The sequence below is a fragment of the Atractosteus spatula genome, chromosome 7, assembly GCF_055471065.1.
Source record: "Atractosteus spatula isolate fAtrSpa1 chromosome 7, fAtrSpa1.hap1, whole genome shotgun sequence".
Taxonomy (NCBI): Eukaryota; Metazoa; Chordata; class Actinopteri; order Semionotiformes; family Lepisosteidae; genus Atractosteus; species Atractosteus spatula.
In genome coordinates, this window is record NC_142712.1 from 58,344,527 (window position 1) to 58,371,203 (window position 26,677).

Here is a 26,677-nt window from a genome sequence, read left to right on the forward strand (position 1 = left end):
TGGGTGACGTATTACGTCGCGCTAAAAAGCTGCAAAACTAAAAACACTAAGTTGCGAAAAACACCACAGAAAATATATACATATACACAAAAATGAAACTGGTACCGAGGCTTTGAACTGTGAAATATCTTTTTGTTGGTGTTTTCCTTTGAAAGGTAAGTATATTTTCTCAATAGAAAAAAGAACTTTTGATGTTTTGCTATTGTTCTTATGAAGTTGGGGAAACTCGTGAGAGTTGGAGACAGATATTTAAACATTTTCTTTTAACGTTTATCCTAACTGGGGTCGAGTAATTCATGCATTAAACGTGATATATGTATTTCTGACTTAGAAAAATAGTAATAGTAATATGAGGATTTGGTCAGAACGGGGTTATGTCGCATGAGAAAGTGATAAATAAACCGCACCGTCCATGTGTTTTCATTGAGAGTCTCAATCGTATAGCAGTGTACTCAGACATTTCTTCGTATAAAAAAAAACCCTCATACTATAGTTTTCTCGCAAACAGCATTTTAAATAAGAGCAATTAAAACGGTTGAATTGTAATAACCGGACCGATCATTTACAGTGTAGAAGCACAAAGGTTGTTGGTTTCAGTCCGTTTGGCTTTCCGGTAGTTAAACTGGAGTTCTGGTTCTGGAAAAAGTACGGATATTTACTACTAGCCTCTATGCAACTGCTACAGACATAACATGTACATGTGCAATTAAACTTCTAAACCCCTGAAGTCCTTACTTATCTAGTCCACTTACACCAGTGGCGCACTGCAGAGTCACAGTCCTTCGGGGTGTATAGGTGTTTTCAATCAGTGGCTAATTAAGACAATAATTAATCATTGTCCTCAGCCACCCAGTATATTGTTTTTTTTACATACACTGTCGCCTGGCAGAGACGTCGGTTTTAAACCTAATAGTTACAAGTTTTTCATAACCAGGAATTGATCCTGATCAAGGCTAAAAGGGAAAAGTGCGGTTTGAAGAAGCTGCCGGACATGCTCACGCGAACCAGAGGAGGCCTTGTGGCCCAGCCTGTCTGCTTGACTGCTGCTAGCATGTTGCTGCAGGCATTCTTCTCGCCAGAGCAGGAGGATGCACTGCAGCTGCTCTGAATTGCAGCATGTAATTGATAAGAACAGGTGAAGATTTAAATAAACAGTGGAAAACTGTAGTTGGGAAAGATGCTAGAAGGTACTGGAGGGGATTATGAATCGTGATGCAGAATATCTTCAATTGATTTTCAATCAGTTTTATTCTTATAAAGCGCCTTTCAATTTCAAGAGCATTTTCAAGGCACGTTACATAAATTATGCATGGAAATGTACAGTTAACAGAACATGCAGTAAATTGTAAATGTGAAATGAAAGGAGAGAAATGGGTTATGATTTAAAAGCCATCAAAATCATATGAGTTTTAAGCCAAGATTTGTAAACAACAAAGGGTTCAGCCCTCTAACATACAATGTGAAGGAGCCCAGAGGCTAGAAGGAGTGAACTAGGATGTGTGGGGATAGTGGCTCTTGAAGGTACTGAGGAGACATACCATTCAACACCTGGTAGGTCAGCAAGAGGATTTTATAGTCGCTTCAGTAGGAGTCTGGAAGCCACTGGAAGTTTTTCAGCACAGGAGACATGTGTTCAAATTGTTTAGGCTTGATCAGCACTCAGTGCTTGAACAGCACAGTTCTAAACGTACTGTGTTTCCTGAAGCAATTTCTTAGATGAACCAGCTAACTGGACATGCAGTCTCATCTTAAGGAGATGATGATGATGACAATAATATAATGCCGTAAATAATGCCATATAAAGCTTTTCTGGACACTTCATTAAAAGCATTTAACAGGTAATGGGGACTCCTCTCCACCATCACCAGTGTGCAGCCCCAAACTGGATGATGTGACAGCAGCCATTGTGCACCAGAACACTCACCACACACCAGCTATTAGTGGGGAAGAGAGCACAGTGATGGAGTCAGTTCAGAGATGGGGATTATTAGGACGCCATCATTGGTAAAGGCCAGGGGGAAATTTGGCCAGGACACCAGGCGTAATACCCCTATTCTTTTTGAGAAGCACCCTGGGGTTTGTAATGACCACAGAGAGTCAGAACTTTGGATTTATGTCTCATCTGAAGGACGGCACCTTTTACAGTATAGTGTCCCTGTCACTGTACTGGAGCATTAGGACCCACATAGACTGCAGGGTGAGCACCCCCTGCTGGCCCCACTAACACCTCTTCCAGCAGCAACCTTAGCTTTCTCAGGAGGTCTCCCATCCAGGTACTGACCAGGCTCACACCTGCTGAGCTCCAGTGGGCTGCCTGTTGTGAGTTGCAGGGTGTTATAGCTGCTAGCAGATAACTCCACCTTTAGGGCTGATTTGCCTGCTTTGTTTTCTCTGCTGTGTCACTAGGACCTCCAGTGGCCCTGCAGATGGCCCTAGCAGGGGCCCCGGCAGGCTGCTGTGCCAGTGGCTGCTGCTGAGCTACAGCCATGGCACCTAAAGGACCAGCACAGTACAGGGCCGAGGAGAGCCTGGTGCAGGTGGTGGTCCGAGTGCGCCCCCTGCTGCCCAAAGAGCTGCTGCACAGCCATGAGAGCTGCATCACGGTGGACCCTGTGCACAAGAGGGTGACCCTCGGCCATGACCGCCACTTCCAGTGTGACTTTGTTTTTGCGGAGAGCAGTGGCCAAGAGGAGGTGTACTCCACCTGTGTGCAGCCCCTCATCGAGGCTTTCTTCCTGGGCTTCAACGCAACAGTGTTCGCCTACGGACAGACGGGCTCGGGCAAAACCTACACCATTGGGGAGGCCAATATCTGTGAGTGTCCTGTTTCCGCGCCACTCTCTGCCAGTAGGGATCACCGTGGAGGTCTAAATGTTTCTCTAAATATTTTTGCTTACAGTTTTAGGAACCAGCATTGGATAGGGAACAAAGCTACTAATAAATAAAATTACATGTCTTTATTGTTATCATTGTTGTTGTATTATATGGTTTTTGTTCTGGTGAGTGATAACGAGAAACCACATTTTATAAGTTTGAATTGTCTTGATGTGTAAAAATACTTCTTCTGGTTGGTGTTTATTACATGCAAACTATATCTGTAATTCTTGTATTTATGTACTGTTAGAGTGCTTACATTAATAGCACATACTGTAATATTTTCAGAAAGGCAAGAAGTTAAATCTGTTTTAGATGTTACGTGTCTTTGTGGAAGTGTGCTGTTATACCTCTTACATTCTTAGTTAGGATATTTTGGTGAAACTGGTCATTCTCATCGAGATGTGCAGGTTTTACTGCTCAGTCTCCAGGCTGAGCCGTGTTGGAAACAAATAGTGACGATTTGATCAAAAAATGTCTCTCTGGTGAGGTGCTTCTGAGCTCCCAGGCTGCTAGCGAGGCGCTGAGACACAGGGAAGGGGGAGTGTTCACACCAAACCAAGCCAGACCCACTTCCTACAGTACAGCTGCTACAGCTTAAAAGCTGCAGCCTGACCAGCCCTGCTCACCATCTGACATGTGGTGGAGAGGAGACAGCGAGGCAGGTGTGATTAACACAGCGTGGCGCTGGCTTGCAGCCTCCTTCAGCGATGACGAGCAGGGCATCATCCCGCGAGCCGTGGCCGAGGTCTTCAAGCTGCTGGATGAGAACGACCTGAGCGACTTCTCCGTGCGGATCTCCTACCTGGAGGTGTACAAGGAGGAGTTCAGGGACCTGCTGGAGGTGGAGACGGCTAGTAAGGACATCCACATCCGGGAGGATGACAAGGGCAACATTGGTATGACTCCTCAGAGCTTCATTAGAGCCTTTCAGCCTCTGTACTATGGGCAAGTAGGAGTACATTGCACATATGTCGTGTTTAGACCTACCACTGAATCTTGCCTTGTCAACCTGAAAAAAATATTTGAAACAAATCTGTGATCAGTGCAGATCACATAATTGTATCCTTTTACTCCAGAAATACAGCATTATCTCCCTGCAAGAAAACGTCACGTGGAAGAATTCCATGTTCAGAGAGGTTCAGTTCTCCAAAATTCAAAATTTAATTAGCATCCTTTTGAATCCAGACACCACATGATGCCTTCCATGTGTTTCTTTTCTATATTTGTTACCTAATTTTAACAAGAGGCGATTCTGCAAACGAAAAAAAAACTCTTGGTTCTGAAACAAGAAGTATTACAAGTCACCATGTTTTGCTTAATGAATGACAAACCACTGCCTGTGATTTATTTTAGATATTGGTAGAGTTTTAAAAAGCTAATTACAGGTATCAAAACAGAAAGACGGGGCAGCGTAGAAAAACTGGCTGCCCTACCTTTGTGTCAGGCAGTGTGTCGGGGTGAGAGAGGGGAGCCGTCTGATGTTGTCACTGTGTCTCTGGCATCTGCAGTCCTCTGCGGGGTCAAGGAGTGTGAGGTGGAGGGGCTGGACGAGGTGCTGAGCCTGCTGGAGACGGGGAACGCAGCCAGGCACACGGGGGCCACGCAGATGAACCCCAGCTCCAGCCGTTCTCACACCATCTTCACCCTGGCCATGGAGCAGCGGCAGGGCGGGCCCCGGGCCCCCGGTGCCGCCGCACACGTCCTGGCCTCCAAGTTTCACTTCGTGGACTTGGCCGGCTCTGAGCGCGTCCTCAAGACCGGCAACACGGGCGAGCGGCTGAAGGAGAGCATCCAGATCAACAGCGGGCTGCTGGCGCTGGGCAACGTCATCGGGGCGCTCGGGGACCCCAAGAGAAGGGGCTCGCACATCCCCTATAGGGACTCCAAAATCACCAGGTACGAGGCCCTGTGATCCACTTGTGTCGCGTGCCTTGATGACCTCCGGCCCAGGCCAAAGGGGCTCTGACCGGGGAGCCCACCAGGCCCAGCAGCAAGCCGCGAGCTGTCCACCATCATCCGCATGAGGAGCTGGTCGAGACGGGTACAGCAGGTCATTGAGTAAAAGCAGGGGAGTAAATCATGTACTTGTGAGCTTATCAACAGCTGTGAAAAATGTCCAGTTCTGACATGTATTTTGAAGCACTAAGTCTCGAAGTGTGTGTAGGCAGGTATGTTGAATAGGACATTTTTTTTGGAGAGCAACCTTTGACAGCTTCTTATCTGTCTGCCCACAGGATCTTGAAGGACTCTCTGGGAGGGAATGCCAAGACCCTGATGATTGCATGCATCAGCCCCTCCTCCGCCGACTTCGACGAGAGCCTCAACACGCTGAACTACGCCAGACGGGCTCAGAACATTCAGAACCGGGCTGTAGTGAACTACCGGCGGGCAGAGCTGAACCGCACGGAGGGGCTAGAGCTGCAGATCAAAGCCTTGCGTCGCGCCTTGGAGAATCGGCAGAGGTCTGAGACCCGCACCATCGCCCGGCAGGACCCCGAGAGACGGGCCGGGGCGGGGGGCGGGGAGCTGGGCAGGCTGCAAGCAGAAAGCGCGCACTACAGGACTTGCACAGACGCTGCGTACAGGCTGCTGCTGGAGCTGCAGGGAGAGGGCGCGCTGAGCCCAGGCCAGCTGCTGCAGGTGAAGGAGTGGCTGTGCTCTGTGGAGGAGCAGCGCAGCGAGCTGAGCACGGCCTCAGGCCTGGACAGCGGAATCGAGAGCACGTCCACAGAGGAAGGAACCACAGAGCTGCAGAAGGGAAAGGGTGCTGCCACACACCAGGTATCTTCCAGGGCCTTCATTCTTTGCTGTAGAAGCAGATGATGAGCGTGTCGGAGATTTTATTTCAATTCAACTTATGCATGAGAAAAATTTGTCTAGCAGTAGCCGAGACACAGCTTTGTACTTAAACACCATAAATGCAAATGCAGATATTTTTGAGCTGTGAATAAAATATTGCTCATTACATCAGAGGGACACAGGAAATAATCAGTCTAATCTCTTAATAGTGAATTTCCATGATGGGTCTGTGTGGCATGTGTGTCCTAGGTTATTGAACAGGAGGCAGAGGAGTGTGAGAGGGACCGGGATGAGTACATCTCTCAGCTACAGGCTCGGATCCAGCAGCTGGAGAAGGAGAACACAGACTTCCTGGCTGCTCTGGAGGATGCCATGGAGCAGTACAAACAGCAGGTATGGGGATATGAATGTACTCACACTTTGCAGTTTTCAGAATACTCTTTTTTTACTTGAAGCTGTACTACATTGGAGCCTCCTCATATCCCAGTCTTTACTAAGTGCTGTGCCGATGACCAATAGCCCAAAACTGCAAACCAGACACACATTATGGTGACAGTGGAGCATTATTCTGTGGAACATGCTAGCTTTAAACAAATCCATTCTCAGTTTTGAGAATGTCAAAATGTAATGTTAGGGTTGTTAACTGTGAGGTCTTGGCAATAATCAGAAATAGGTTTTTAAATCTGGCCTTCCTTAAAAGTCAGAATACATTTACTGGTTTCACTGCAGCATCTTACACAGGTGATGTATAAAAAAAGATCTAACATAAGGTTAACTTTATATATGAACAACCTAGAGTTTTAAAGGGGTTTCTGTGTTATTACTGCAGTCCACCTTAGAGCAGGGACCTAAAAAAATAACATTTCTGAAACAACATATAGCAGTAGCTGCTGGAAATATGATACCTTTTGTGTTCAAATGCAGAGACTGCAGTGCTGTTTTTGCCACATAGTTTTTCAATTTTCCTGACAAGCTTTATTAATTGTTTCTTTGTGGCATCAGGCATGAAAAGTGGCACTCTCGAGTATCATAACTGTGCTTTTGTTCTCTGTTGTATTTCCTCAGAGTGACAAGCTTCAGGAGCAACAGGATGTAATTGCTGAGCTGCAGACATGCCTAGCCCAGCCTGGCTCCTCTGTGTCAGGTTTAGTGGTCGGTGTCCACCTGGTGCATCTCAAGCAGAGGCCTCACACGGCTCCTACAGATTCCACACGTCTCTGCACTTCGAATGCAGTGCAGTCCGCGCTTGTTTCCGACGGGGACAATAAAAGGATCAGTTCTAGAAAGGTAAATATCCTGAACAACCAATCACATCTGCCTTGATTTTAATAATTAATAATAATTGTTTACATTTATATAGTGCTTTTCTGGACACTCCACTCAAAGCGCTTTACAGGTAATGGGGACTCCCCTCCACCCCCACAAATGTGCAGCATCCACCTGGATGCTGGATTTTGCTTCTTGCAATATATTAACCCACTATGTTATTATGCAATGAAGAGATTATTCTTTCTCTGTAGTACTCCAAAGAAAATAACTGATCAGAGCTGCAATTTTCTTAATGAATATGGATCAAGCTCCTATGATTGTAGCCTTCATTATTAAAAATGAATTAACATTCATTCAGCAGAACAACACAAATCAGTGGACACAAGCAGAAACTTCGGGAAGTAGGCAGGTGCATTTAAAACAGAAAATTAGGATTTTTTCATAAAGGGTTGTATCACATCAATATATTCTTAAGTAGCTGATAGCAGTTTGCTGAATTAAACTAACTCTTATAAACCAAAAGCAAATATGTTAGATATTAAAATGTTCAAGAAATTTTCAAAGTTTTAGAGCACTCTCAAATACATGTAATTACGTTTCGAATTTAATATTGGTAGTAATGTAAACCTTTTATACTGATGCAGAAAACGGACACAATTCTCAGGTTTAATGGATTTAATAAATACATTTAAAATGTTAATAATGAAAAATTCCAATGTACTCTACTGTTATTGTATTGATCATGTTAAAGAACCATGGTGAGTGTTCAGTATGAAAGGGGTCACACTAACACACCTTCCTGAGCACGAAACCAGACCTGGAAGCACTGAGACACAGACGTCACACATCAATCTTTGGACAGACAGCAGTGGGATGTTCTGCAGCAAGATGATAAAGGCTGCCCAGGCAGATGTCTCTTGTTGATGATGGGGGCGAGTTGGTCCCACATATGTTATTCTTATGCTGACCAGGAAACTAAGCTGTCCACAGCAAGACCGATGGTGTTGATGGTGTGTTTTTTAATCTCTGCCATTGTAATTTTGTTCTTGCTGTGTCTTTCTGGAAAATAGACACTTCTAGATTAACTGACCTTTCGTAAAGGTCAGATGCAGAAATCTTAATTTCTTGCAGAGATTGGATAGGGTCATGGATAGTATGGTAAACTATTTGTGCTTGAACAAAATATGTGCATGAACTTGCCTGTGACCCTTTGTGTCTCCTTTACATGAAATGCAAAACTGTCGTATATGTCCTTAGACAAGGCTCATAGAGTCATATTGTTTATGGAACATACACAGAAAACCACACACGTTCTTATCAGAAACCATTCTTGTCCTTGAGAAGTGATATTTAGGTTTGACCACCAATGATCTCTACTTGCAGCTGTATTTATTGTTGCTGTTCTTATGTTTTAATTTTCTTATCTTTAATCACTGTTTTTATATTTTCAATTTTGCTCTTAACATATAATTTATAATAATACTGCTGTTATGCAACATTGCATACGGGATAGGATCTAACCCTACCTCTAAGCCAGAATGCTGTTGACCATATCATAGATATACAATAGATAGATCTGTTGTAAATTAAATAAACCTGTTATTTTATTTCGAGTGCATTTCTATCTCATTCTAGCCAGGGTGAGATTGAAACCTAACTGGATTTGGACCAGTCCTGTGATGTATTGCTCTTTTTGGTCTGTTGAACTTCGGTGGGTGCTGTGTTGCTCCTCAGGTGAGCCAGTCAGGTCCCGGCAGCTGTACGGGGAGGGAGGACTGTGTACCCTGCTGCCAGGAAGGAGAGGAATACCAGGTAGACTCCTTACAGGACCCTGACCTCCTTACCGCTGAAGAAGAAGGGCAAGACAGTCAGATCAAGATGAAGAGAGACAGAAGGAGGTGTGTAATAGACATTTGATCGTTTACTGTCTTAATTGCTGCTGTTTCAGAATCTCTGAGGTCCTGCAGGAGTGTGGCTCTTTGGGACCACAAATTGGTATCACTTTCTTCTCATTTGCAGTGGTAACATATTGCTTATTTTCTGTGTGTGATGTTTCAGGGGATAAGAATCTCATGTCAGCTTTGTAATGAGTGAACACTTTGTTGCAGACACCTGAACATGACCTGGACCAAGAGAGAAGTGCTGAGTACTGCATTGTCTGGCCAAGGGATGGGGTGTGCGTCCCCAGATCTGCTACTGCCGAAGCGTGGGTCCCCCCGCTCCTCTGCTTTCTAAAGTTTACTTTTCTCTCTCAGCTTCCTTTCTGCAGCAGAACACTTAAGAATTATTTTCTATAAACCTTTCTGAATTTAATTGAAACTCCAAAGTAAACAGAGTCACAGAAGTAAACAGAAGTAGTGTTCCTGTTTTAATGGATGTAGTATTGCAAGAGCAGGGAGAGTGTTTTTGCAGCTAGAACGATGATTGCAGAACAAGCTGACACACTGCTGCTTCACAAGCTATGCTGTGGACAAACAGCAGAATATTTCCTCACTCAGAAAGTTTCAGACTTACAGTCACCAGCCTTGTTATTTCAGTTAGTTGCTTCAGTTTCCAGCCTGGCTAGTTACATAGGTTCAAAGTTTCTTGATTCAGAAATATAGTATCTCCACGCATTCTGTGTTGTGACAAGTAAGGACTTGCAGTGTTGCTCAATCAAGTCTTTGTAGGAGTTTCAATCAATCAGCAACACCCACTCATTGCCCGCTTGTGGAAACACCTCTTTTGTCTGCAGCAGTGCTCACTTTTAGTTCAGAAACATTTGTATCCATATGTTGTTGTTAATGTGCATTTTACACCATTTAACCATGTTACATTTTTGTCTGGTTATGCTGTTGAATTTTTTATGCCACTTAGAAATCATATTTTTTCTAGAAAGACCAAGGAAAGATAATAAATTCCATCCATTTCAGACATCTGTTAAGATGCATGATGCAATCAAGGAATGATCCTCTATTTTGATATTTTTGTTAAAGGTACAGATCAGTAAGTGAAATTCACATACTCCTGAGGACAAATTCACTGCTTAATGCAGACAGGAAGGGACAGCAGCGCTTGGTGATACATGTTTGATGATACAAATGTAGTAAATAAGGAAAAAAATAATCTGCATCATAACTGTCTTTTATATGCAAAGCTCAGTAAGTGATAAATCAAAACACATAAACCCTTCTGCATTTTCACTGACTTTCAAAAACATTGTCTTTAGCAAACAGCAGTGGTGGGGGGTCAGGTCTGCGAGGGTCTATGGGAGACAGCTGCCCCCTGGTCACTTCTGGCCCAGGCCAGAGTGGCTCGGACTGGGGACTCCTGCAGGCCCAGCAGAAGATCCGCGAGCTGTCCATCAACATCCGCATGAAGGAGGAACTGATCAAGGAGCTGGTCAAGACAGGTACAGCTGAGGGGCGGCTTGGCAACTCCAGCACCAGAGTATCACTATCGTAGCAGAGCATGTGAATGTTGAAGATAACATTCAGTCTTGTTAGTACGGAATTGTTAGGCATATTGCAAAACAATTTCAGAATATTGTGAAATTACATAGAATGTTTTTTTGGTTAGAGCTCTGGATTGCTAACTGCGGTGCAGTGAGTTCAGGTCTTACTGGGATCACTGCTGCTGTACTCTTCAGCAAGCTGCTCCTGCCTGCCTGTTAATGGGAACTGGTATTAATGGGAGTGTCCGTCAAGGGTCACCCTAGAGGAGTACTGAACTCTTGAAATCCCATCCGCAGTTTCTGTAAAGTTAATCTTATGTGTAAAGAACAATGTAGAAGTTTTTTCTTTGTGTGTTCAAAAATAGTTTTTTTGTACTTTTAGTTAAATGTGCATCCGCCTCAGAAATAAAACAGCCTGGGAGGATCTCAGTGTCTTTGGCGATAAGCAGATGTGTATTTCTCACTAACTGAGGCCTTACAAACATAAATCACAGTATTGTACCACAGTTAGCCTCACCCTCTTTCTGTCTGGTTCAGACTGCAGCAAGACAACAGACTGCCAAGTACAGAGTAATTTGATCTAGTCTGTTTCTACTGATATGTGATAAATACATTCATCTATTAAAAAATATTCAAATTAATATGGGATGTTTTATTTTTACGTTTTTTTTTAAATTGATCTAAACATGAGAAGTAGTCTTTGCGGCGATATGGGAGTTGATGTTATTAAGTATATTTTTAAATTATAAACCCAATGAGAAAAGCAAATGCGCTTTATTATTAAAAACACCCACATGTTCCAGGATATATCCCAGTGATGGCAAACGTAGCCCAGTTGTGCAGCTTTTTTTTATTAACTTAGATGTACAATTAGTGAGCTTTGAGTACTGTGGGATTTCTCAGCAGTAAACTTCAATCCAGTGGGTTATGCTAAGAAGAATCGCCATTATAATTTAAAAAAATAGTTTAAAATTATGTTTATATACTGTTCTGTGAACATTTTCCCACTAAGACGTTTCAATAAATAAATGAAGGTCTAGAGAAGTTACTTAGTTCTCCAGCTGGCCTTTAGCAGTTTGCCGTGTGGTGCGTTAAGGATGCAGAGCGGGATCCGTTGCTGTGTGTGATGGGACCACACGAGGCTCCCTCATGCGGCCCACGCTGTGTCCGCAGGGAGGGACGCCCAGGCCATGAACAGGCAGTACAGCCGGAAGATCTCGGAGCTGGAGCGGCAGGCGGAGCGGGCGCGGGCCGAGCTGACGGAGGCGCAGAAGCAGCTGCAGGACCTGGAGGGCCACGAGCCCCGGGACCCGGCCGACCGGTCCAAAGCGCAGGAGTGCCGCAGGAAGATCGCCGCGGCACAGAGCAGAGTGCAGGTCAGACCGGCTTCACCGTTTCCAGTCTCTGTGACACCAGTCAAGGTGGAATCACCCTGTGATCGTCACTACAGCTTCATTGTCCTCAGCTTGTCGACAGAAACATGTTATTGTTATTTCAGTTTGATACCTTAATTCATCTCTGTGAAAGGATACAGGGTTTCCCATAGTGTTTATGAGGCACTACAATGCGTCACTTTGACACATTGGAAATAATGTCCAAAAAAATCTATGAATGAAACTCCCTGGTCTCCCTAAATAGACAGCTTTGCAATCAGATATTAACAATATTTATTTCTTCTTCAACATACCTTGTAAATGATCTTTTTTTAACATATCACTGCTTGAGAGCAGATGGTAATATTCGCATATGGCATTGGGGAAAAAAGCATGCTTCTTCCTGGACTGAACTAGTTGTATCAGTCTCACACAGGTTCAGGAGCTTGGCTCACACAGGAAATGCCAGAGCAGATGTTATTTGTGTATCAGATTTGGCTGCAGATCCTCTCCAGGGCTTTGTTTTTAGATGAGTGAGAAGGTGAGATTTCACAATGACTCCTACCAAAAAGTCCTACCATTCTCAGCCAGTGACACCTGATCAATATACAAACAAATACTAAGTGAAATTGCAGAAATATTCCCCTGGCCAAATTTATTATTTTAAATATTTTAAAAAATTCCCTTGGCTAATTTGGCAAACATTTAAAAAAATACCCTAAATGATCTACAACATGGAGAAGGGGGAATATACAGGTTGTGCTTGTGAGTTGTACACATGTACAGATGGAGGAGGAATAGAAAACAAAAGAACTGAATATAAAGGCTACAGGAACTGCAAACTTTAAAGTTTGGAAATGAAAAACAAAATATCCATTCCTGCCCAGACTTGCATGATTGCTAGTCTGGAAATTGAATATAAGTGTGCTGTTTGTAAGGTGAATTTCAGGTGCCTTGCTGGAATATCAAACACTGTGTCTTGCAGCCCAGATAACTGATGGAAATGACGTCAAACTTCATAAAAGCAACCGTGAAAATGTTCTTAATAAAGGTCAAGTCACTGAGTTGTCTGAATTGCAAGATAAACCAGCTTGCGTGTTTAATGCATAAGGCACGTGACAGCTGCTGTCACTAAGGCATCTCCTTTGGCTGACCTTGCAGTTTGGCGCTGACATGCTTTGCATTCAGAAAAATTACGCTTTTCTTTCCATTGCATAGCTGATGCTGCCTATCAAGAGAAAAAGTAGACAGAATTTTGTCCCTATCTAGGTAATGAATGCTGGAAATTCTCTGTAACAAACAGATATCAAAAGTGTCAAGAATCGCATCCATCCAACAACACATCCATGTAAAACATTTAGAGCATTTTGTTCCTGAAAGATGTGACATTAGAAATGGCATTCTACATTCTGTCAGAACTGTCTGCTGAAAACTTCTTGTGCTATAAAAGCTAACCTCAGTCTCTTTTGCTTCCTTGCCAGATTTAATGAATCATTATTTTGTAGCTGCTTTATTTGTCTGTTCTTGGAGGTAAATATTTTTATCCTCCTAAGAGGAATTTAATCACAGATTAACAAGGTCCAGGAATGAACTGTCTCCTGGAATATGCAGAGATTTCGAGAGTTTTAGATTCAGGTCTAACTGCAGGTGACTGAAACACGGGAGAAATGATTTGTGTAGGTGGGGTGTCACGATTTACCTGCGATCAGGATACTTGAGACTTGCAGCAACATCCCAAAGCAGGTGATCCTTCTGCATTGTGCAGGTGTCTCCCAGGTAATTATCAGTGATTCTCTGACATGATTGACAAAATCCAAATGTTAATTCCATCATGAAAATAAATGCCCTGGGATTCTAATGCTATTATATCCTCCAACATGACCCTTGTTCAAGAGATCATTGGTGTCTTTTGGTTTTCCTTTCAACTGCACGTTGTCGTGCTCTTTGCTCATTAGTGGTTTGAAACCGGTGTGTAAAGCCTGCGGGCCTGTGGCTGCTCAGGGTTCCTCCTGCTCCAGTCTAGCTGTTGTCAGCGCTGACGTGTGATGGCAGAGAATGCGAGCAGCAGGAGTGGAGCGACTGTGCCATGATCAGCTCAGATGAGGCACAGTGAGGCAGCGGCGGGCAGGGCCGGGGAGGAGTGTCTAGCCAGTGTGTGTGCTCCCGGCAGGTCCTGAAGCAGAAGCAGCGTGACACGGCACGGCTGGCCTCCCTGTCAGCCCAGAGCGAGCGGCGGGTCCGGGAGCTGGAGAGGAACGTGCAGAACATGCGGCAGCAGCAGGACCAGCTGCAGCGCCGCCTGCGCCAGGAGAGCCAGCAGAAGCGCCGGCTGGAGAGCGAGATGCAGAGGGGCAAGCATCGCGTCAAGGTACACCTGCCCGCTCCTCCCGCTCCTCCTGCTCCTCCCACTCGCTACTCCTGCACCTCCCACTCGCTCCTCCCGCTCCCTCCTCCTCCTGCTCCCTCCTCCTGCTCATACCTTCCACTCTTCCTGCTTGCACCTCCTGCACCTCCTGCACCTCCTGCTCCTCCCGCTCCTCCCGCACCTCCCGCTCCTCCCGCACCTCCCGCTCCCTCCTCCTCCTGCTCGCTCCTCCTGCTCATACCTCCCGCACCTCCTGCTCCTCCCGCTCGCTCCTCCCGCTCCTCCTGCACCTCCCGCTCCTCCTGCACCTCCCGCTCCTCCCGCTCCTCCCGCACCTCCCGCACCTCCCGCACCTCCCGCTCCCTCCTCCTCCTGCTCGCTCCTCCTGCTCATACCTCCCGCACCTCCTGCTCCTCCCGCTCGCACCTCCCGCTCCTCTCGCTCCTCCCGCTCCTCCCGCACCTCCTGCTCGCTCCTCCCGCTCCTCCCGCTCCTCCCGCACCTCCCGCACCTCCCGCTCCGCTCGCTCCTCCTGCTCCTCTCGCTCGCACCTCCTGCTCCTCCCACTCGCTCCTCCCGCTCCTCCCGCACCTCCCGCTCCTCCCGCACCTCCCGCACCACCTGCTCCTCCCACTCGCTCCTCCCCGACCTCCTGCTCGCTCCTCCCCGACCTCCTGCTCACTCCTCCCGCTCCTCCCGCACCTCCCGCTCCTCCCGCTCCCTCCTCCTCCTGCTCGCTCCTCCTGCTCATACCTTCTGCTCCTCCTGCTTGCACCTCCCGCTCCTCCCGCGCCTCCCACTTGCTCCTCCCGCTCCTCCCGCTCCTCCCGCACCTCCTGCTCCTCCTGCTCGCTCCTCCCGCACCTCCTGCTCCTCCCGCTCGCTCCTCCCGCACCTCCTGCTCGCTCCTCCCGCACCTCCTGCTCGCTTCTTCCGGACCTCCTGCTCACTCCTCCCGCACCTCCCTCTCCTCCCACACCTCCTGCTCCTCCCGCTCGCTCCTCCTGCACCTCCTGCACCTCCCGCTCACTCCTCCTGCTCCTCCCACACCACCTGCTCCTCCTGCTCGCTCCTCCCGCACCTCCCGCTCGCTCCTCCCGCACCTCCCGCTCGCTCCTCCCGCTCACTCCTCCCGCACCTCCCGCTCCTCCCGCACCTCCCTCTCCTCCCGCTCGCTCCTCCCGCACCTCCTGCACCTCCCGCTCGCTCCTCCCGCACCTCCTGCACCTCCCGCTCGCTCCTCCTGCTCCTCCTGCACCTCCCGCTCGCTCCTCCTGCACCTTCTGCTTGCTAAAGCTAAAAGCATGCACCAGTCCAACTTGCGTTTAAGTTCTCTGTTAATCTCATAGAAGGGTGGATATATATACTTTTTGTCTTTTGAATGAGGTGCATGCACGTGTTCATTTGGACTGAGGGTCGACCACCTGTGCTTTCTCAGCCACAGCAGGTAATGTGAGTTGAAAGCAAGGAGTGTGTTGCTGATTGCGGCGAAGCTTAGCTCTGCCTGAATCTTTCTGTCCAGGAGCTGGAGATAAAGAACGAGCAGCAGCAGAAGATCCTGAGGATCAAGACAGAGGAGATCGCGGCCTTCCAGAGGAAGAGGCGCAGCGGGAGCAACGGTTCTGTCATCTCGTTGGAGGAGCAGCAGGTCTGAGTTTAAAACTTTTAAGAGAAGCATGAAGGGCAGTGAAGGCTTCCTTACAAACAGGTGCAAATACTACACTCTGTTATTTTGAACTTACTCTGTACTTACCCCTGGTGCTGCACTACTCTTGATTGGATGCCACATTGGCGAACTGTAATCCAGTTGATTTGTTGGATAACTGAACAGTGCTGTCATCCAGATGTTATTTAAAAAAAACACTGAGGCAGCAGCACATAGACATGTCTGCCTTGAAGGGGATTTAATTTCTCACGTTACAGTTACAGCCTCTCGACATTGACACACACCCAGTGTCCCGATCATTCATTTTATTGAAAAATTAACATTTGGGACAAATGCGATGCATGAAAATGCTTTGGGTTTCCAAGTGCCTCTGCTTGATGACTCCAGATTCACATCCCACCCTTCAATAACGACTTCAGCAGTTTTAGGCCATTTAAACTAAAAGCCACATGCTTAACTGAAAGCAGCACAGTAGTTTATTTCGGCCCTAGCCCTTCACCAAGACAGAAAACTTCTTTGCCCTTCATTGAATTGCCAAATACATTGGTACCTTTGGTGAAATTCATCACCGGGTGGTGCCAGCAATCAAATCCCAGCTGGGAACAAGCTGTTCAGGCACCACCTATATAACTATATGTCATATAACCCAACAGACGTACCTATACACTGTTGTAGGATATCGCAGTATGCTGACATTCGTTGGAGAAGACAGTTTGATCACATTCTATCAGAGCCAATTGATAGCAATGCAACAGAGTAATAGTCTGGTGCATTAAGTCAGAAATACAGGCAGAGACATATTATTTGCTGTCCATTTTCAGCTTGTTTTGTTTTTCAACCAACATTAAAGGTTAAAATCAGCCAAATAAATCTTTCTTTCAGATGGCATTGTTTTGCAAATGCTTTACGTTAACCTGAAATCTTTAAATTGTCTACAATGTTAACATGAAGCTTCTTTTTGAAGTGAAGATGTTGAATAAAGTAGACACTTTCCAGCAGCAGGCACAGTGAATGTGGAGGGGATGGACACTAGCTGAACCACAGCCTTGTCGAGATCAGCACTGCCCAGGCCAGCGGGAATTGCACACTCCTGCCTCACCTGGCGCCTGCTGTCCTTGTTTCCAGCCTGGCGTCCTTGTCTGGCAGAAAAACACGTTCTGAGACTGTGACAAAACACAGCTATCAGCAAAGACCACGTCTCGGAGAAAAGAGAGAGGTCGATACAATTTTGTTTGTGTTTTGAACTCAGTTGTGAATTAATTTTTCTTCATTTTAAAAGCTGACTTCTCGAAGGGCAAACGCTGAGATATTCCTTGTAGTGTACGCGGCAGATATTGTTTAAAGAGCGGACTGTGCGAAGCCATCCAGCCCGCCCTGTTGTGTGTGCCTCTCGAGCAGAAGATAGAGGAGCAGAAGCGCTGGCTGGACGAGGAGATGGAGCATGTGCTGGGGCAGCGCCGGGGGCTGGAGGAGCTGGAGGGCGAGCTGACCAAGAGAGAGCAGATCCTGGCCAAGAAGGAGGCCCTGCTGCAGGAGCGCAGCGGCCTGGAGAGCAAGAGGCTGCGCTCCAGCCAGGTGGGGCCTTGCCCACTGCCTGCGGGGGCGGGGGCTGTGAGTGTTGGTCACGCGCGAGAGAAACAAGCTCACTTGTGAGGAAACAGCATCTGATCAGAGGTGCTTACAGCGAGCAAGGTGTATAAATGTTATAACATTTATAAAAGCCAGCAGCCATATCACTGTGCAAATCACAGCTGGCAGCCCACTGGATGGGAGACTCCTGGGAAAGCTGAGGTTGCTGCTGGAAGAGGTGTTAGTGGAGCCAGTGGGGGGGGCCTCACCCTGCAGTCCATGTGGGTCCTAATGCCCCAGTATAGTGACCGGGGACGCTTTACTGTAAAAAATGCGCCGTCCTTTGGTTGACACGTAGAACTGAGGTCCTGACTCTCTGTGGTCCTTAAAAATCCCAGGGCGTTTCTCGAAAAGAGTAGGGTGTTACCCTGATCTCCTGGCCAAATTTCCCCCCTGGCCTTTACCAATCATGGCCTCCTTATAATCCTCATCTCTGAACCGGCTTCATCACTCTGCTCTCCTACCCACTGATCACTGGTGTGTGGGGAGTGTACTGGTGCAATCTGGCTGCTGTCACATCTTCCAGGTGGGGCTGTACACTGGTGGTGGTGAGGAGTCCCCATTACTTTTAAAGTACTTTGAATGGAGAATTATTATTATTATTATTTGATATATCATAGTCTTCTCTGTAACATATTCTATGACAGTCTAAACTGTGATGCAGGAAAGAAAACAAAGCCATTTAAACACATTCACATCCATGTGCTCTCCTTTTCCTGGTAGGACCACTCGGAATTAGGGCTGCAGTGTAACATGCCTGTCACACACTGTATGTACACTATGCAAAAGTAAATTAATGACGACTACTGACTGTTTTAGAGTTAGCAAACAAGTCTGAACAAATCATCATTATCAGACACAGTCTGTATTCACTGTAATTAAAGGTTTGGGCTATTAACGCTCAAAGCCCTTCACACAGTGTTGCCAGTATTGCTGCCAGTTGTTGTTAAAGGTATTAAAAACACAGAAAAGTCAGTGTTTTTTTTTTCATTAATATAACAGCTTGCACAGAGGTTTATAGCCTTCAGAAAAAACAGTGCTTACACCAGATGTGTTGGAGACGGTTTGAATGCAGAGACCACTGCCTGCAGCAGGGGTGGTCAAGCCTTCACATGTAGAGCCCAGGGAACACTGACAGGTGTCAGCGGCAAGCCTGCATGTGTATTCAGTATTGATGTGTTTTTACTGTAAATACACCCACACATGCAACATACAGGATTATATGTTCAATATCCACATGAAAGTAAGTGTTTTCTCTTAGGTTCTTAATGGCGTGTTTTTAATTTAGGAACACAGCCTGAATTTTGACACTGTTTGCTTGCAGCATTGACCAGTCCTCTTTCAGTACAGATTTTAGTCCGTTTAATTTCCATTCCAAGAGAGAACATTAGGTGAACACATCTGTAAAAGAGTGTATAGATGTCATTTTTACAGTGTGCTTTGCCATGCTGAGGTCATGGATCGCCCCTCTGCATGGCATTAAGGTTGCAAGCAAACCCCATTACAGGAGAACACAGATGGATACTGAGCTGCTGTGGTCCTCCTGTGATCACCCTGATGTAGAAAAATATCTGCTGCCAAGCATGTCATACTTGCCAACCTCCCAAGCACAGCTTGTATCAGTCCTGCAGCTTATTACTCTGCAAACCATCCAGACTTTGGCAGGTAGGGAATTTCCAAAAGATTTAGAACTGCAGTTTTTAAAACTGAAGGCTGAAAAATCAATGAAGTAGAATTTACAAGTCTGCACTGGTTTTTCAAATAGTCCCAGTGCAACACCAGCTGCCTACCACATAAAATAAATTATGAGTAAAAACATTCGGAAGGATAGCTTGTGAAAATGTGCTGGCACTGTTATTTATATCTTGTCCTGAGAAAACTGGACAGAGTACAAATGAATTTGTAATTAACCAGAGGACATCTAATGGTGCTCTGCTCTCAAACTGTGACAGTTAAGCAATTAAACTGCTCATACCTGTTCTTTACTACGCATTTATTTCTCAGACCTGAAATGGAAATGACACTTTAACAGAAACTCACTTGCAAACAAGATCACTAATTGGGGATAGCAGGTAGCTCTTACCCATTGTTACTGAGTTTAATAGAGCATGGTAGTGCCTGCATAGCCTATCAAGGTAAACAAGGTGAACATACCCAAACATGGCTGTCAGGCTGGCAGACACCACTATGTATGCATCTGCTCTGTTTTGTGTGTTTGGATGTAGTCCCTGAGCCATACTCACTGTTAACACTTTAAAACACTTCAAATTAGTGACCCGATGCACAGTATTTCTCAAAGGGGAGAAAGATGTGATAATGTTCAAACTGAAATGTAACTCTTGTGAATTAGTCATTTTGAAAATTGTACCAGTTTGATTTTAAACATTAAAAAAAAAAATGAGGTGACCTGTCTTGCCTTCCCTGCATGCCTCTTGTAGCTCTTGAGAGCAGTACTGGTGCCTCCTGGGTGGCATACGTGTGTCTCATGTGTGCCCACTTCTGCAGGCCCTGAGTAAAGACCTCGTCCTCCTGTCCAGCCGCATCGAGTCCCTGGAGCGGGAGCTCTCCGAGAGGAACGGCCAGCTCCGCAGCAGCAGTGCCCAGGACTCCCAGCAGATCCGCCAGGAGATATCCAACCTGCGCCTGGAGAAGGACCAGCTCCTGAAGCAGCGAACCGAACTGGACGACAAACTCCGCCAGGGCAGCCTTCTCTCCCCCGAGGTAGCCGCTTCGTCCCTGACCCACAGAAACCTCTGTCAGCAAGCGGCTGGCAGGGGGATAAGAGCAGGCATTGACTGTTTGTGCTCCTGCTTGAAGGGAGTGTAATAAGATTGATTTCTGTGTTTCTTTTTACCAGTACAGCTGTTTCACTTATTAGATAAGGCTGAATGCATTCTGTAGTCATCTCATTGCCACCGAATCTTCAGGGCATTGAGTCCTTCGAACAGACAGCAGACAAGAAGGCGCACTGCTGTCGTGGGGGGAGCATCCTGCAGGGATGGCTGGAAGTGGTTTGGGTTTATCTGAACACGCCTGTATGCTCTGAATAATAGAGGTCTCACCCGGAAACAGATTAGTTACACAGAAGGTTGTTTTCACTGATTTTACAGTGTAGCCGTTTGGTTTTATTCATCAGTTGATTGATGTTTTTTATAGATCCATTTTCAGGAATCTTTCTTGGTTGATTTTTTCCCCAGCAGAGAACATGGTGAGCATACCAAGAATCAGCCAGATATACATTTTATTAGCCCAGAAGGAAAAGCACCATTTGTGCTCAAATGGACTTTGCTAGCCAGCCAGTGATTTTCACTTTAATGCTAACCATGTTCTTTATTGAGGTGAAACAGAGACGTTATGTCTTTGTTTTATAAAAGCAAACTGATATGCTCTTGGCAAAGTTCTTCAGAGTGTCTAGACCTGTGATTTGGTGCAAGTGACCATACTGAAATCCCAGGACAGGTGAGAGCTCTGACCCATCAGCTGTCCCTGGTCTTGCTCCCCTGCTCTGCCCCCACAGGAGGAGCGGACTCTGTTCCAGCTGGACGAGGCCATCGAGGCTTTGGATGCTGCCATCGAGTACAAGAATGAGGCCATCACCCAGCGGCAGAGGCTGCTCCGGGCCTCCGCCAGCATGCTGTCCCAGTGGGAGATGAACCTGATGGCCAAGCTCAGCTACCTGTCCGCCTCCGAGACACGAGCCCTCCTCTGCAAGTACTTCGACAAGGTGAGGTCCTCGCTCCGGGCGGTCTCCGGGCGGTCATGTTTTCCCTGCTCAGGGTGCACCAGCTGTGTGTGGCTCTAGGAAGCTGGGAATGAGAGTCTGAAACTTACAGGTCATTCTTTCAGGTGTTAGTATCTTCTCATCATTTAATTACAGCAGATGATTAAAGTCCATCTCCATGTGCAAAACATCTTTTCCAATGAGCTTTTGGTTTGGGCAAGTGACTACCCTCTTGGGTGTCCTTTTTTTGTTTTCAATGAATTGCATAAAAATAAGTAAATTCATCATATTCCATTACATTTCTGTTTCACTAGTCTTATGCATTAGGATTATCCTGCATTCTCTATTTTGTTAGAACACTGTTCTTAATATTAAACTTCATAGCCCCTAAGCTTGCCAAGTAATAGCATTGTAGTATTTGCATTGTGTTCTTTATTCTCAGTTACCTTGGTTAAAGGTGTCAGCCACCTTGCGTACCCTTGTTAGAAATACAGGAGCTGAGAGGAGGCCTGTGAGACTGAGAGATGTGGCACACTAAGAAAACTAATTCAAACTCTAGCAAGTCGGAAAAATCAAACACTGTGGGCTGTATTCACAGCAATTTTATTTTAGGTTAAGTCTGCCACTTCTTTTTTGAAAAAAAGTTCAACTTTTTTGCAAAGCAAACAACATTTCTACTTGATTAATTGTGACAGTTTGGATTATTTGCGCTGTTTAATAAAAAGCACAGGGTAACCCATCACTTCTTCAAGACCTTCAGGAAAACACCTCAGTTCTCTGCTGTCGCTGCACTGTGCTGCTGTGTGCTCCAGGCTGTGTGCATGTGTGAGTTCTCTGCTGTCTCTGACCCTGTGCTGCTGTGTGCTCCAGGCTGTGTGCATGTGTGAGTTCTCTGCTGTCACTGCACTGTGCTGCTGTGTGCTCCAGGCTGTGTGCATGTGTGAGTTCTCTGCTGTCTCTGACCCTGTGCTGCTGTGTGCTCCATGTGGTGTGTTTGTGTGAGTTCTCTGCTGTCTCTGACCCTGCGCTGCTGTGTGTCCAGGCTGTGTACATGTGTGAGTTCTCTGCTGTCTCTGACCCTGTGCTGATGTGTGCTCCAGGCAGTGTGTCTGTGTGAGTTCTCTGCTGTCTCTGACCCTGCGCTGCTGTGTGTCCAGGTGGTGTGTCTGCGCGAGGAGGAGCGCCGGCTGCAGCTGGCCCTGGCAGAGCTGGAAATGCGCGCTGAGGAGCAGCAGCAGCTGGTCCAGTGGCTGGAGGCGGCGCTGGAGAGGCAGCGGCTGGACACTGACCGCAGGCTGACCCAGCAGCAGAAGGAGCACGAGAGGAACGTCCAGCTGCTGCTGCAGCAGTGCAGAGGTGGGGGAGGCAGTCAGTGCTTTAGTTTTAGTCAAGTCCCTCCTTTAAATGGCAAACCTCGCCGCTAAACATGCACCAAGTGGATTTCTTTTACTTTCTGCAGTCCTTCTGGCTGTCAACCAGATGAGATTGCTCATTCATTTCTGATTTTACTGGAGTTTCAGAATAATCATTCAGACTAATTTGTCATCCAATTTCATGTTTTATTTCTTATTTTCCCTCCTGAAATTACGATGTGGGATCTGGGCAATAGTAGAAGTCCCATCAGTCAAAATTTCCACAATCTGTGGATAAAGAAGTTTTAAATTCAGATTGCACACGGTATTTTTCTTTTCTGAAGAACCCCAGTGGATGTCTTCAAAATGAGCAGTGAAACATGAACCAGAGGGCACCAGTGAAAAATATGTGGAAGACAATTTAAAACCAAGAACAGGAGGCACTTCTTTAAACAAAGAGTTGTGGGGGTGTGGAAGAAGCCGATAGCCTGGCTTCTTTCAGGAAACAGCTGGATGGGATCCTTGGATCAATGAACTACCAAACAGGCTAGAAGGGATGATTAGCCTCTGTCCTTTAGTAGTCTTACTTATTATTTTAAGACGGATGTGGTGGCCCAGGGAAGCACAGAGAGAGAAAGGAAGCCCTGACAGGTCTGGCCCTCAGGATCAGCAAGCGGTCTCTGTCACATGCTCCAGCCCCTCGTGTCCCCCAGAAACACTCTGCTGCTTTAGTCATGCATGCCAAGGAGGAGGTGAGCCCCACTGTAGCTGCAGCCACTTGTCTGGGAGAGATGTGGGTGTAGCAGTTGAGGAGAGAGACACACAGACGTGCCTATTCACACATGCACCCACATTCCGGAGGAAGGTGCAGCTGCTCACAGAGCAGTGCCAGGGCGGAAAAGCAAACAGCCTCCTTCTTACAGAAGATGAATACTGTCCATGTATGTTCTGTTCACAATGTAGTATCTGAGCCGAAGGCATCGTACCCATAAAGGCCTTTGTTTGTACAGTAAATGGTTCATGATTTAGGTCTGTGTAGCATTAGTAGTCCTTCTTAGCAGTTTTCTTTTTTATAATTGTTCACAGGCTTTTCCAATTAAATCTCTGCCTCATGTGTGCTGCTGATTGTAGTGGCCGGGCTGCAGAGATTAACCTGCTGCTCCTGCATGTCTTGACAGAGCAAATGGATGAAGGGCTGGCAGGGAGGCAGCGCCAGTACGAGGGCTGGATACACAACCTTGGCAAGGAGCTCAGCCACTGCAAGCTGGCCAACCAGGAGCTGAGCAATAAACTGAGGGAGCTGTGGGGGCAAACCGGTCAGCCTGCAGACCAGGCCAAAGGTAACAAACCGTTGAGTGGGAGGTGTTTTGTCCAGGGTAGCTGGAAGCCATTCTTTACTGCACTGATCCCTATCCTGTTTCTGTAGCCTCTTTCCGTTTCAGTTTTTTCTGTTCTGCTTTTTTTCTGCTCTGTTGTCCATGTTTTCTAAGCAATGCACACATCGTATCAGCCTTGCTTTGCGCTCTTTCCAGCTTTCCATGGGGCAGTGCACTACACTAACACAGAAACACTCTAGAGAGGAAGTGACAGGGATCCAGATAACTAGAGCTTTTTTTTACAAGACAGCTGTTTCAGTAATGTGTCTGTAATTTTGCTTTTCATTGTTCACATCCCGAAATGTTTTTAAGATAGTACAAATCTACCAAATTGTCTTTTGAGATATCAGCTCTGCATGTAACTCAGAGATGTCTCTTTGGGTTTTGTGTCTGCCTGAGACCATTCGCCGTGGCTGGGGAGCAGCAGGGGCTACGGTCTGTGTTAAAGCTGAGCACCAGTCTAGTCCACAGGTGTTCTTGTGTTAAAGGACTTTCCTCCTCACATCGTCTCACTTCCATTACCTCACCAGTTTGCTTGAACAACACAAAGGCACATCTGTCAGGGCCCAAACTGTGTTCGTTAATGAATATACAGTGCAATTGGACAGTGACACAATTTTTGTTGTTTTGGCTCTGTACTCCAGCACATTGGATTTAAAATGAAACGATGACTATGAAGGTAAAGTGCAGAATTTCAGCTTTAATTCAAGGGCCTTTACGTCTATATTGGGTGAACCATATAGGAATCACAGCCCTTTTTATACATAGTCCTCCTATTTTAGGGGACCAAAAGTAATTGGACACATTAACCTAATCTTAAAATTGTCATGTTTAGTACTTGGTTGCAGATTCTTTGACTACTTTGACTACAATGACTACTTGAAGTCTGAGACCCACAGACATCACCAGACGCTGGGTATCTTCCCTGGTGATGCTCTGCCATGACTGCACTGTAACACTCCACTACTCTCTCTGACACCACCATATCTGATATTCTCTGGCCATCTAAGTTCTTAATTTCTCTAAATTGTCAAATGTCTTAAGATGTCAGCCTCTAAGCATGCAGATAATTTCACAGCAGTCATTCTGCTGATATGCAGTTTGTTTATTCCTGGCAGTTCTCTGTAGCTCCTGCAGTTTGACAACTGCTACACTGATGGATCAGGCAGAGATGTAACTGTCCTGAGCCAGTGCAGTGATCCTCTGAGTCTCCTGGTTTCTCTTGACTAGTTTCCTGATTGTTTAAGCAAAACATCTTATTCTCTGGGCTCTGTAGACAAGTTGCCTTCAATCAGCAACGGCAACCAGGCAGTCTTCATTACTTATGAAGACATTACTTACTTACTCATTACTTCATTACTGAAAACCTGAAGAAGGCTCCATGGCCGAAATGTTGTTTTTTCTTTTTTCTTTTTTTCAGCATGGAATAAACCTATTACTTGTTCCATTGCAGCCTACGCATGCTGACGCAGCTACCCACCTTCATTACTTAGGCTGATCATAGTCTTATATATAATTCTTGACTAATTAAGGATTGTCTTTATGAATATATATTTCTACAAATTCATTTTAACTCAACTCGAATACCACCAAACACTGAGCTCTTAGTATTTTAATGAAATTTTGGTCACAGCAGTAAGTCATATATCTGCTTGCTGTACAACAAACCCATCTCCTTACTTACTCCTAACCTAAAACGTAAAAAACATTACGCAGGTTTGTGGCCAAAGCGCTAGAACCTGGACTTTTGCGTTTTCGTTGTGTATCAGCCTGTATAACGGCAAAGAGTGAGAGCTGACATGGCATGAAACTGAAGAGGAGACTGAGGAAGCGCACAGCTCTCTCTAGAAGTGACGCGTTAAAAAGAGCAGCTGTCAGGGCGTGAGCTTGGGCAGGGGCTCGTGTCGAGCGCCAGACTGTGAGGAGGTGTGTTCTCGGCTTGCGGTCCTGCAGGGACGGCCGGGGGCAGAGCGGAGGACAGCGGGGAGCCGGACAGAGGGCCCAGGCCCAGGGAGGAGGTCCGGGAGCTGGTGCGTGCGCCCCTGCCCCCCACGTGGCGCCGCTCGTCCCTTCCCAGCGAAGACCAGCCGGGCCTGGAGGAGCTGCGCCAGCGCCTGCCCGGCCTGGCCCTGGGGCCGTGGGGGGTCCCCCTGCCCCCGGCGCCCTCGGCCCTGGCCAGACCCCGGAGGGAGCTCCGCAGGTCCAGCCTGAGCACCGGGCCGCTGCTGACCAGCGCCGGCATCATCGACGTGCGGAGAAACCCGCTCTGAAGGCGGGATCGGCACCTGCTTCCTGTCTGCACCGGGAAACAGGAGGTCCTGATCGCTGCTGTCGTCTCGCGCGGTCCCACGCTGCCATGCCTGTGTGCACACACGCTTTCACCTGTAAACGCCTTTTGTCCCTATTTTTCTGTTGTCATTTTATTTCCATGCACTTTTGTGCTGTATTTCGGAATGTCACTATTGGGACAGAGACACGTGATGGTTAACATGCAGGCGTTTTGGGACGTTTTCCATTTCACATGGATCCGCAGACGCCATGAGAGAGCTCTGCAGTGGTGCGTGTGGACTGGTGTGAGATTTAGTACATTTCATTTGAAAAAACATGATTTTAGAAACAACTGCTACTGCATAGAGTCCACCTCATCTGCAGGAGACTGATTTATTTTACATGTGGGCTTTTCTGTTATTTCTGTTCCATTTTTTGTTTTGCATGCTTTTTATAGTTACATGGATCATGTAAATATAGCATAACGTTTACATTTTGTACATTTTTTATTTTCCCTTTTTGTTTTCTTAATTAAACATTTTTAGAATA

The 26,677-nt window shown here is 46.4% G+C and overlaps 1 protein-coding gene across 2 annotated transcripts; it reads left to right on the forward strand.

Moving 5' to 3' along the window:
• Positions 1 to 26,677, forward strand: kif7 (kinesin family member 7). 2 transcript variants are annotated; one of them, XM_088921875.1, is made up of 19 exons: positions 1 to 155; positions 2,407 to 2,814; positions 3,573 to 3,773; positions 4,386 to 4,773; positions 5,112 to 5,658; positions 5,926 to 6,069; positions 6,742 to 6,963; positions 8,680 to 8,843; positions 9,054 to 9,151; positions 10,154 to 10,336; positions 11,552 to 11,754; positions 13,922 to 14,119; positions 15,639 to 15,764; positions 17,181 to 17,357; positions 19,917 to 20,132; positions 20,929 to 21,135; positions 22,290 to 22,488; positions 23,663 to 23,824; positions 25,814 to 26,677. In XM_088921875.1, the coding sequence occupies exons 2-19, from the start codon at positions 2,487 to 2,489 to the stop codon at positions 26,128 to 26,130; spliced, it is 4,080 nt and encodes a 1,359-aa protein (XP_088778001.1). In that variant the 5' UTR covers positions 1 to 155; positions 2,407 to 2,486; the 3' UTR covers positions 26,131 to 26,677. The 2 variants fall into 2 exon arrangements, with proteins under 2 accessions (XP_088778001.1, XP_088778002.1); XM_088921876.1 differs by lacking the exon at positions 25,814 to 26,677 and adding an exon at positions 25,281 to 25,432.

Bases quoted from the DNA above. Each gene is read 5' to 3' on its own strand.
- kif7 (XM_088921875.1), top strand. From the start codon at position 2,487: ATGGCACCTAAAGGACCAGCACAGTACAGGGCCGAGGAGAGCCTGGTG. The intron at 3,774-4,385 runs GTATGACTCCTC...TGGCATCTGCAG, and splicing joins GGATGACAAGGGCAACATTG to TCCTCTGCGGGGTCAAGGAG. The intron at 6,964-8,679 runs GTAAATATCCTG...GTTGCTCCTCAG, and splicing joins AAAGGATCAGTTCTAGAAAG to GTGAGCCAGTCAGGTCCCGG.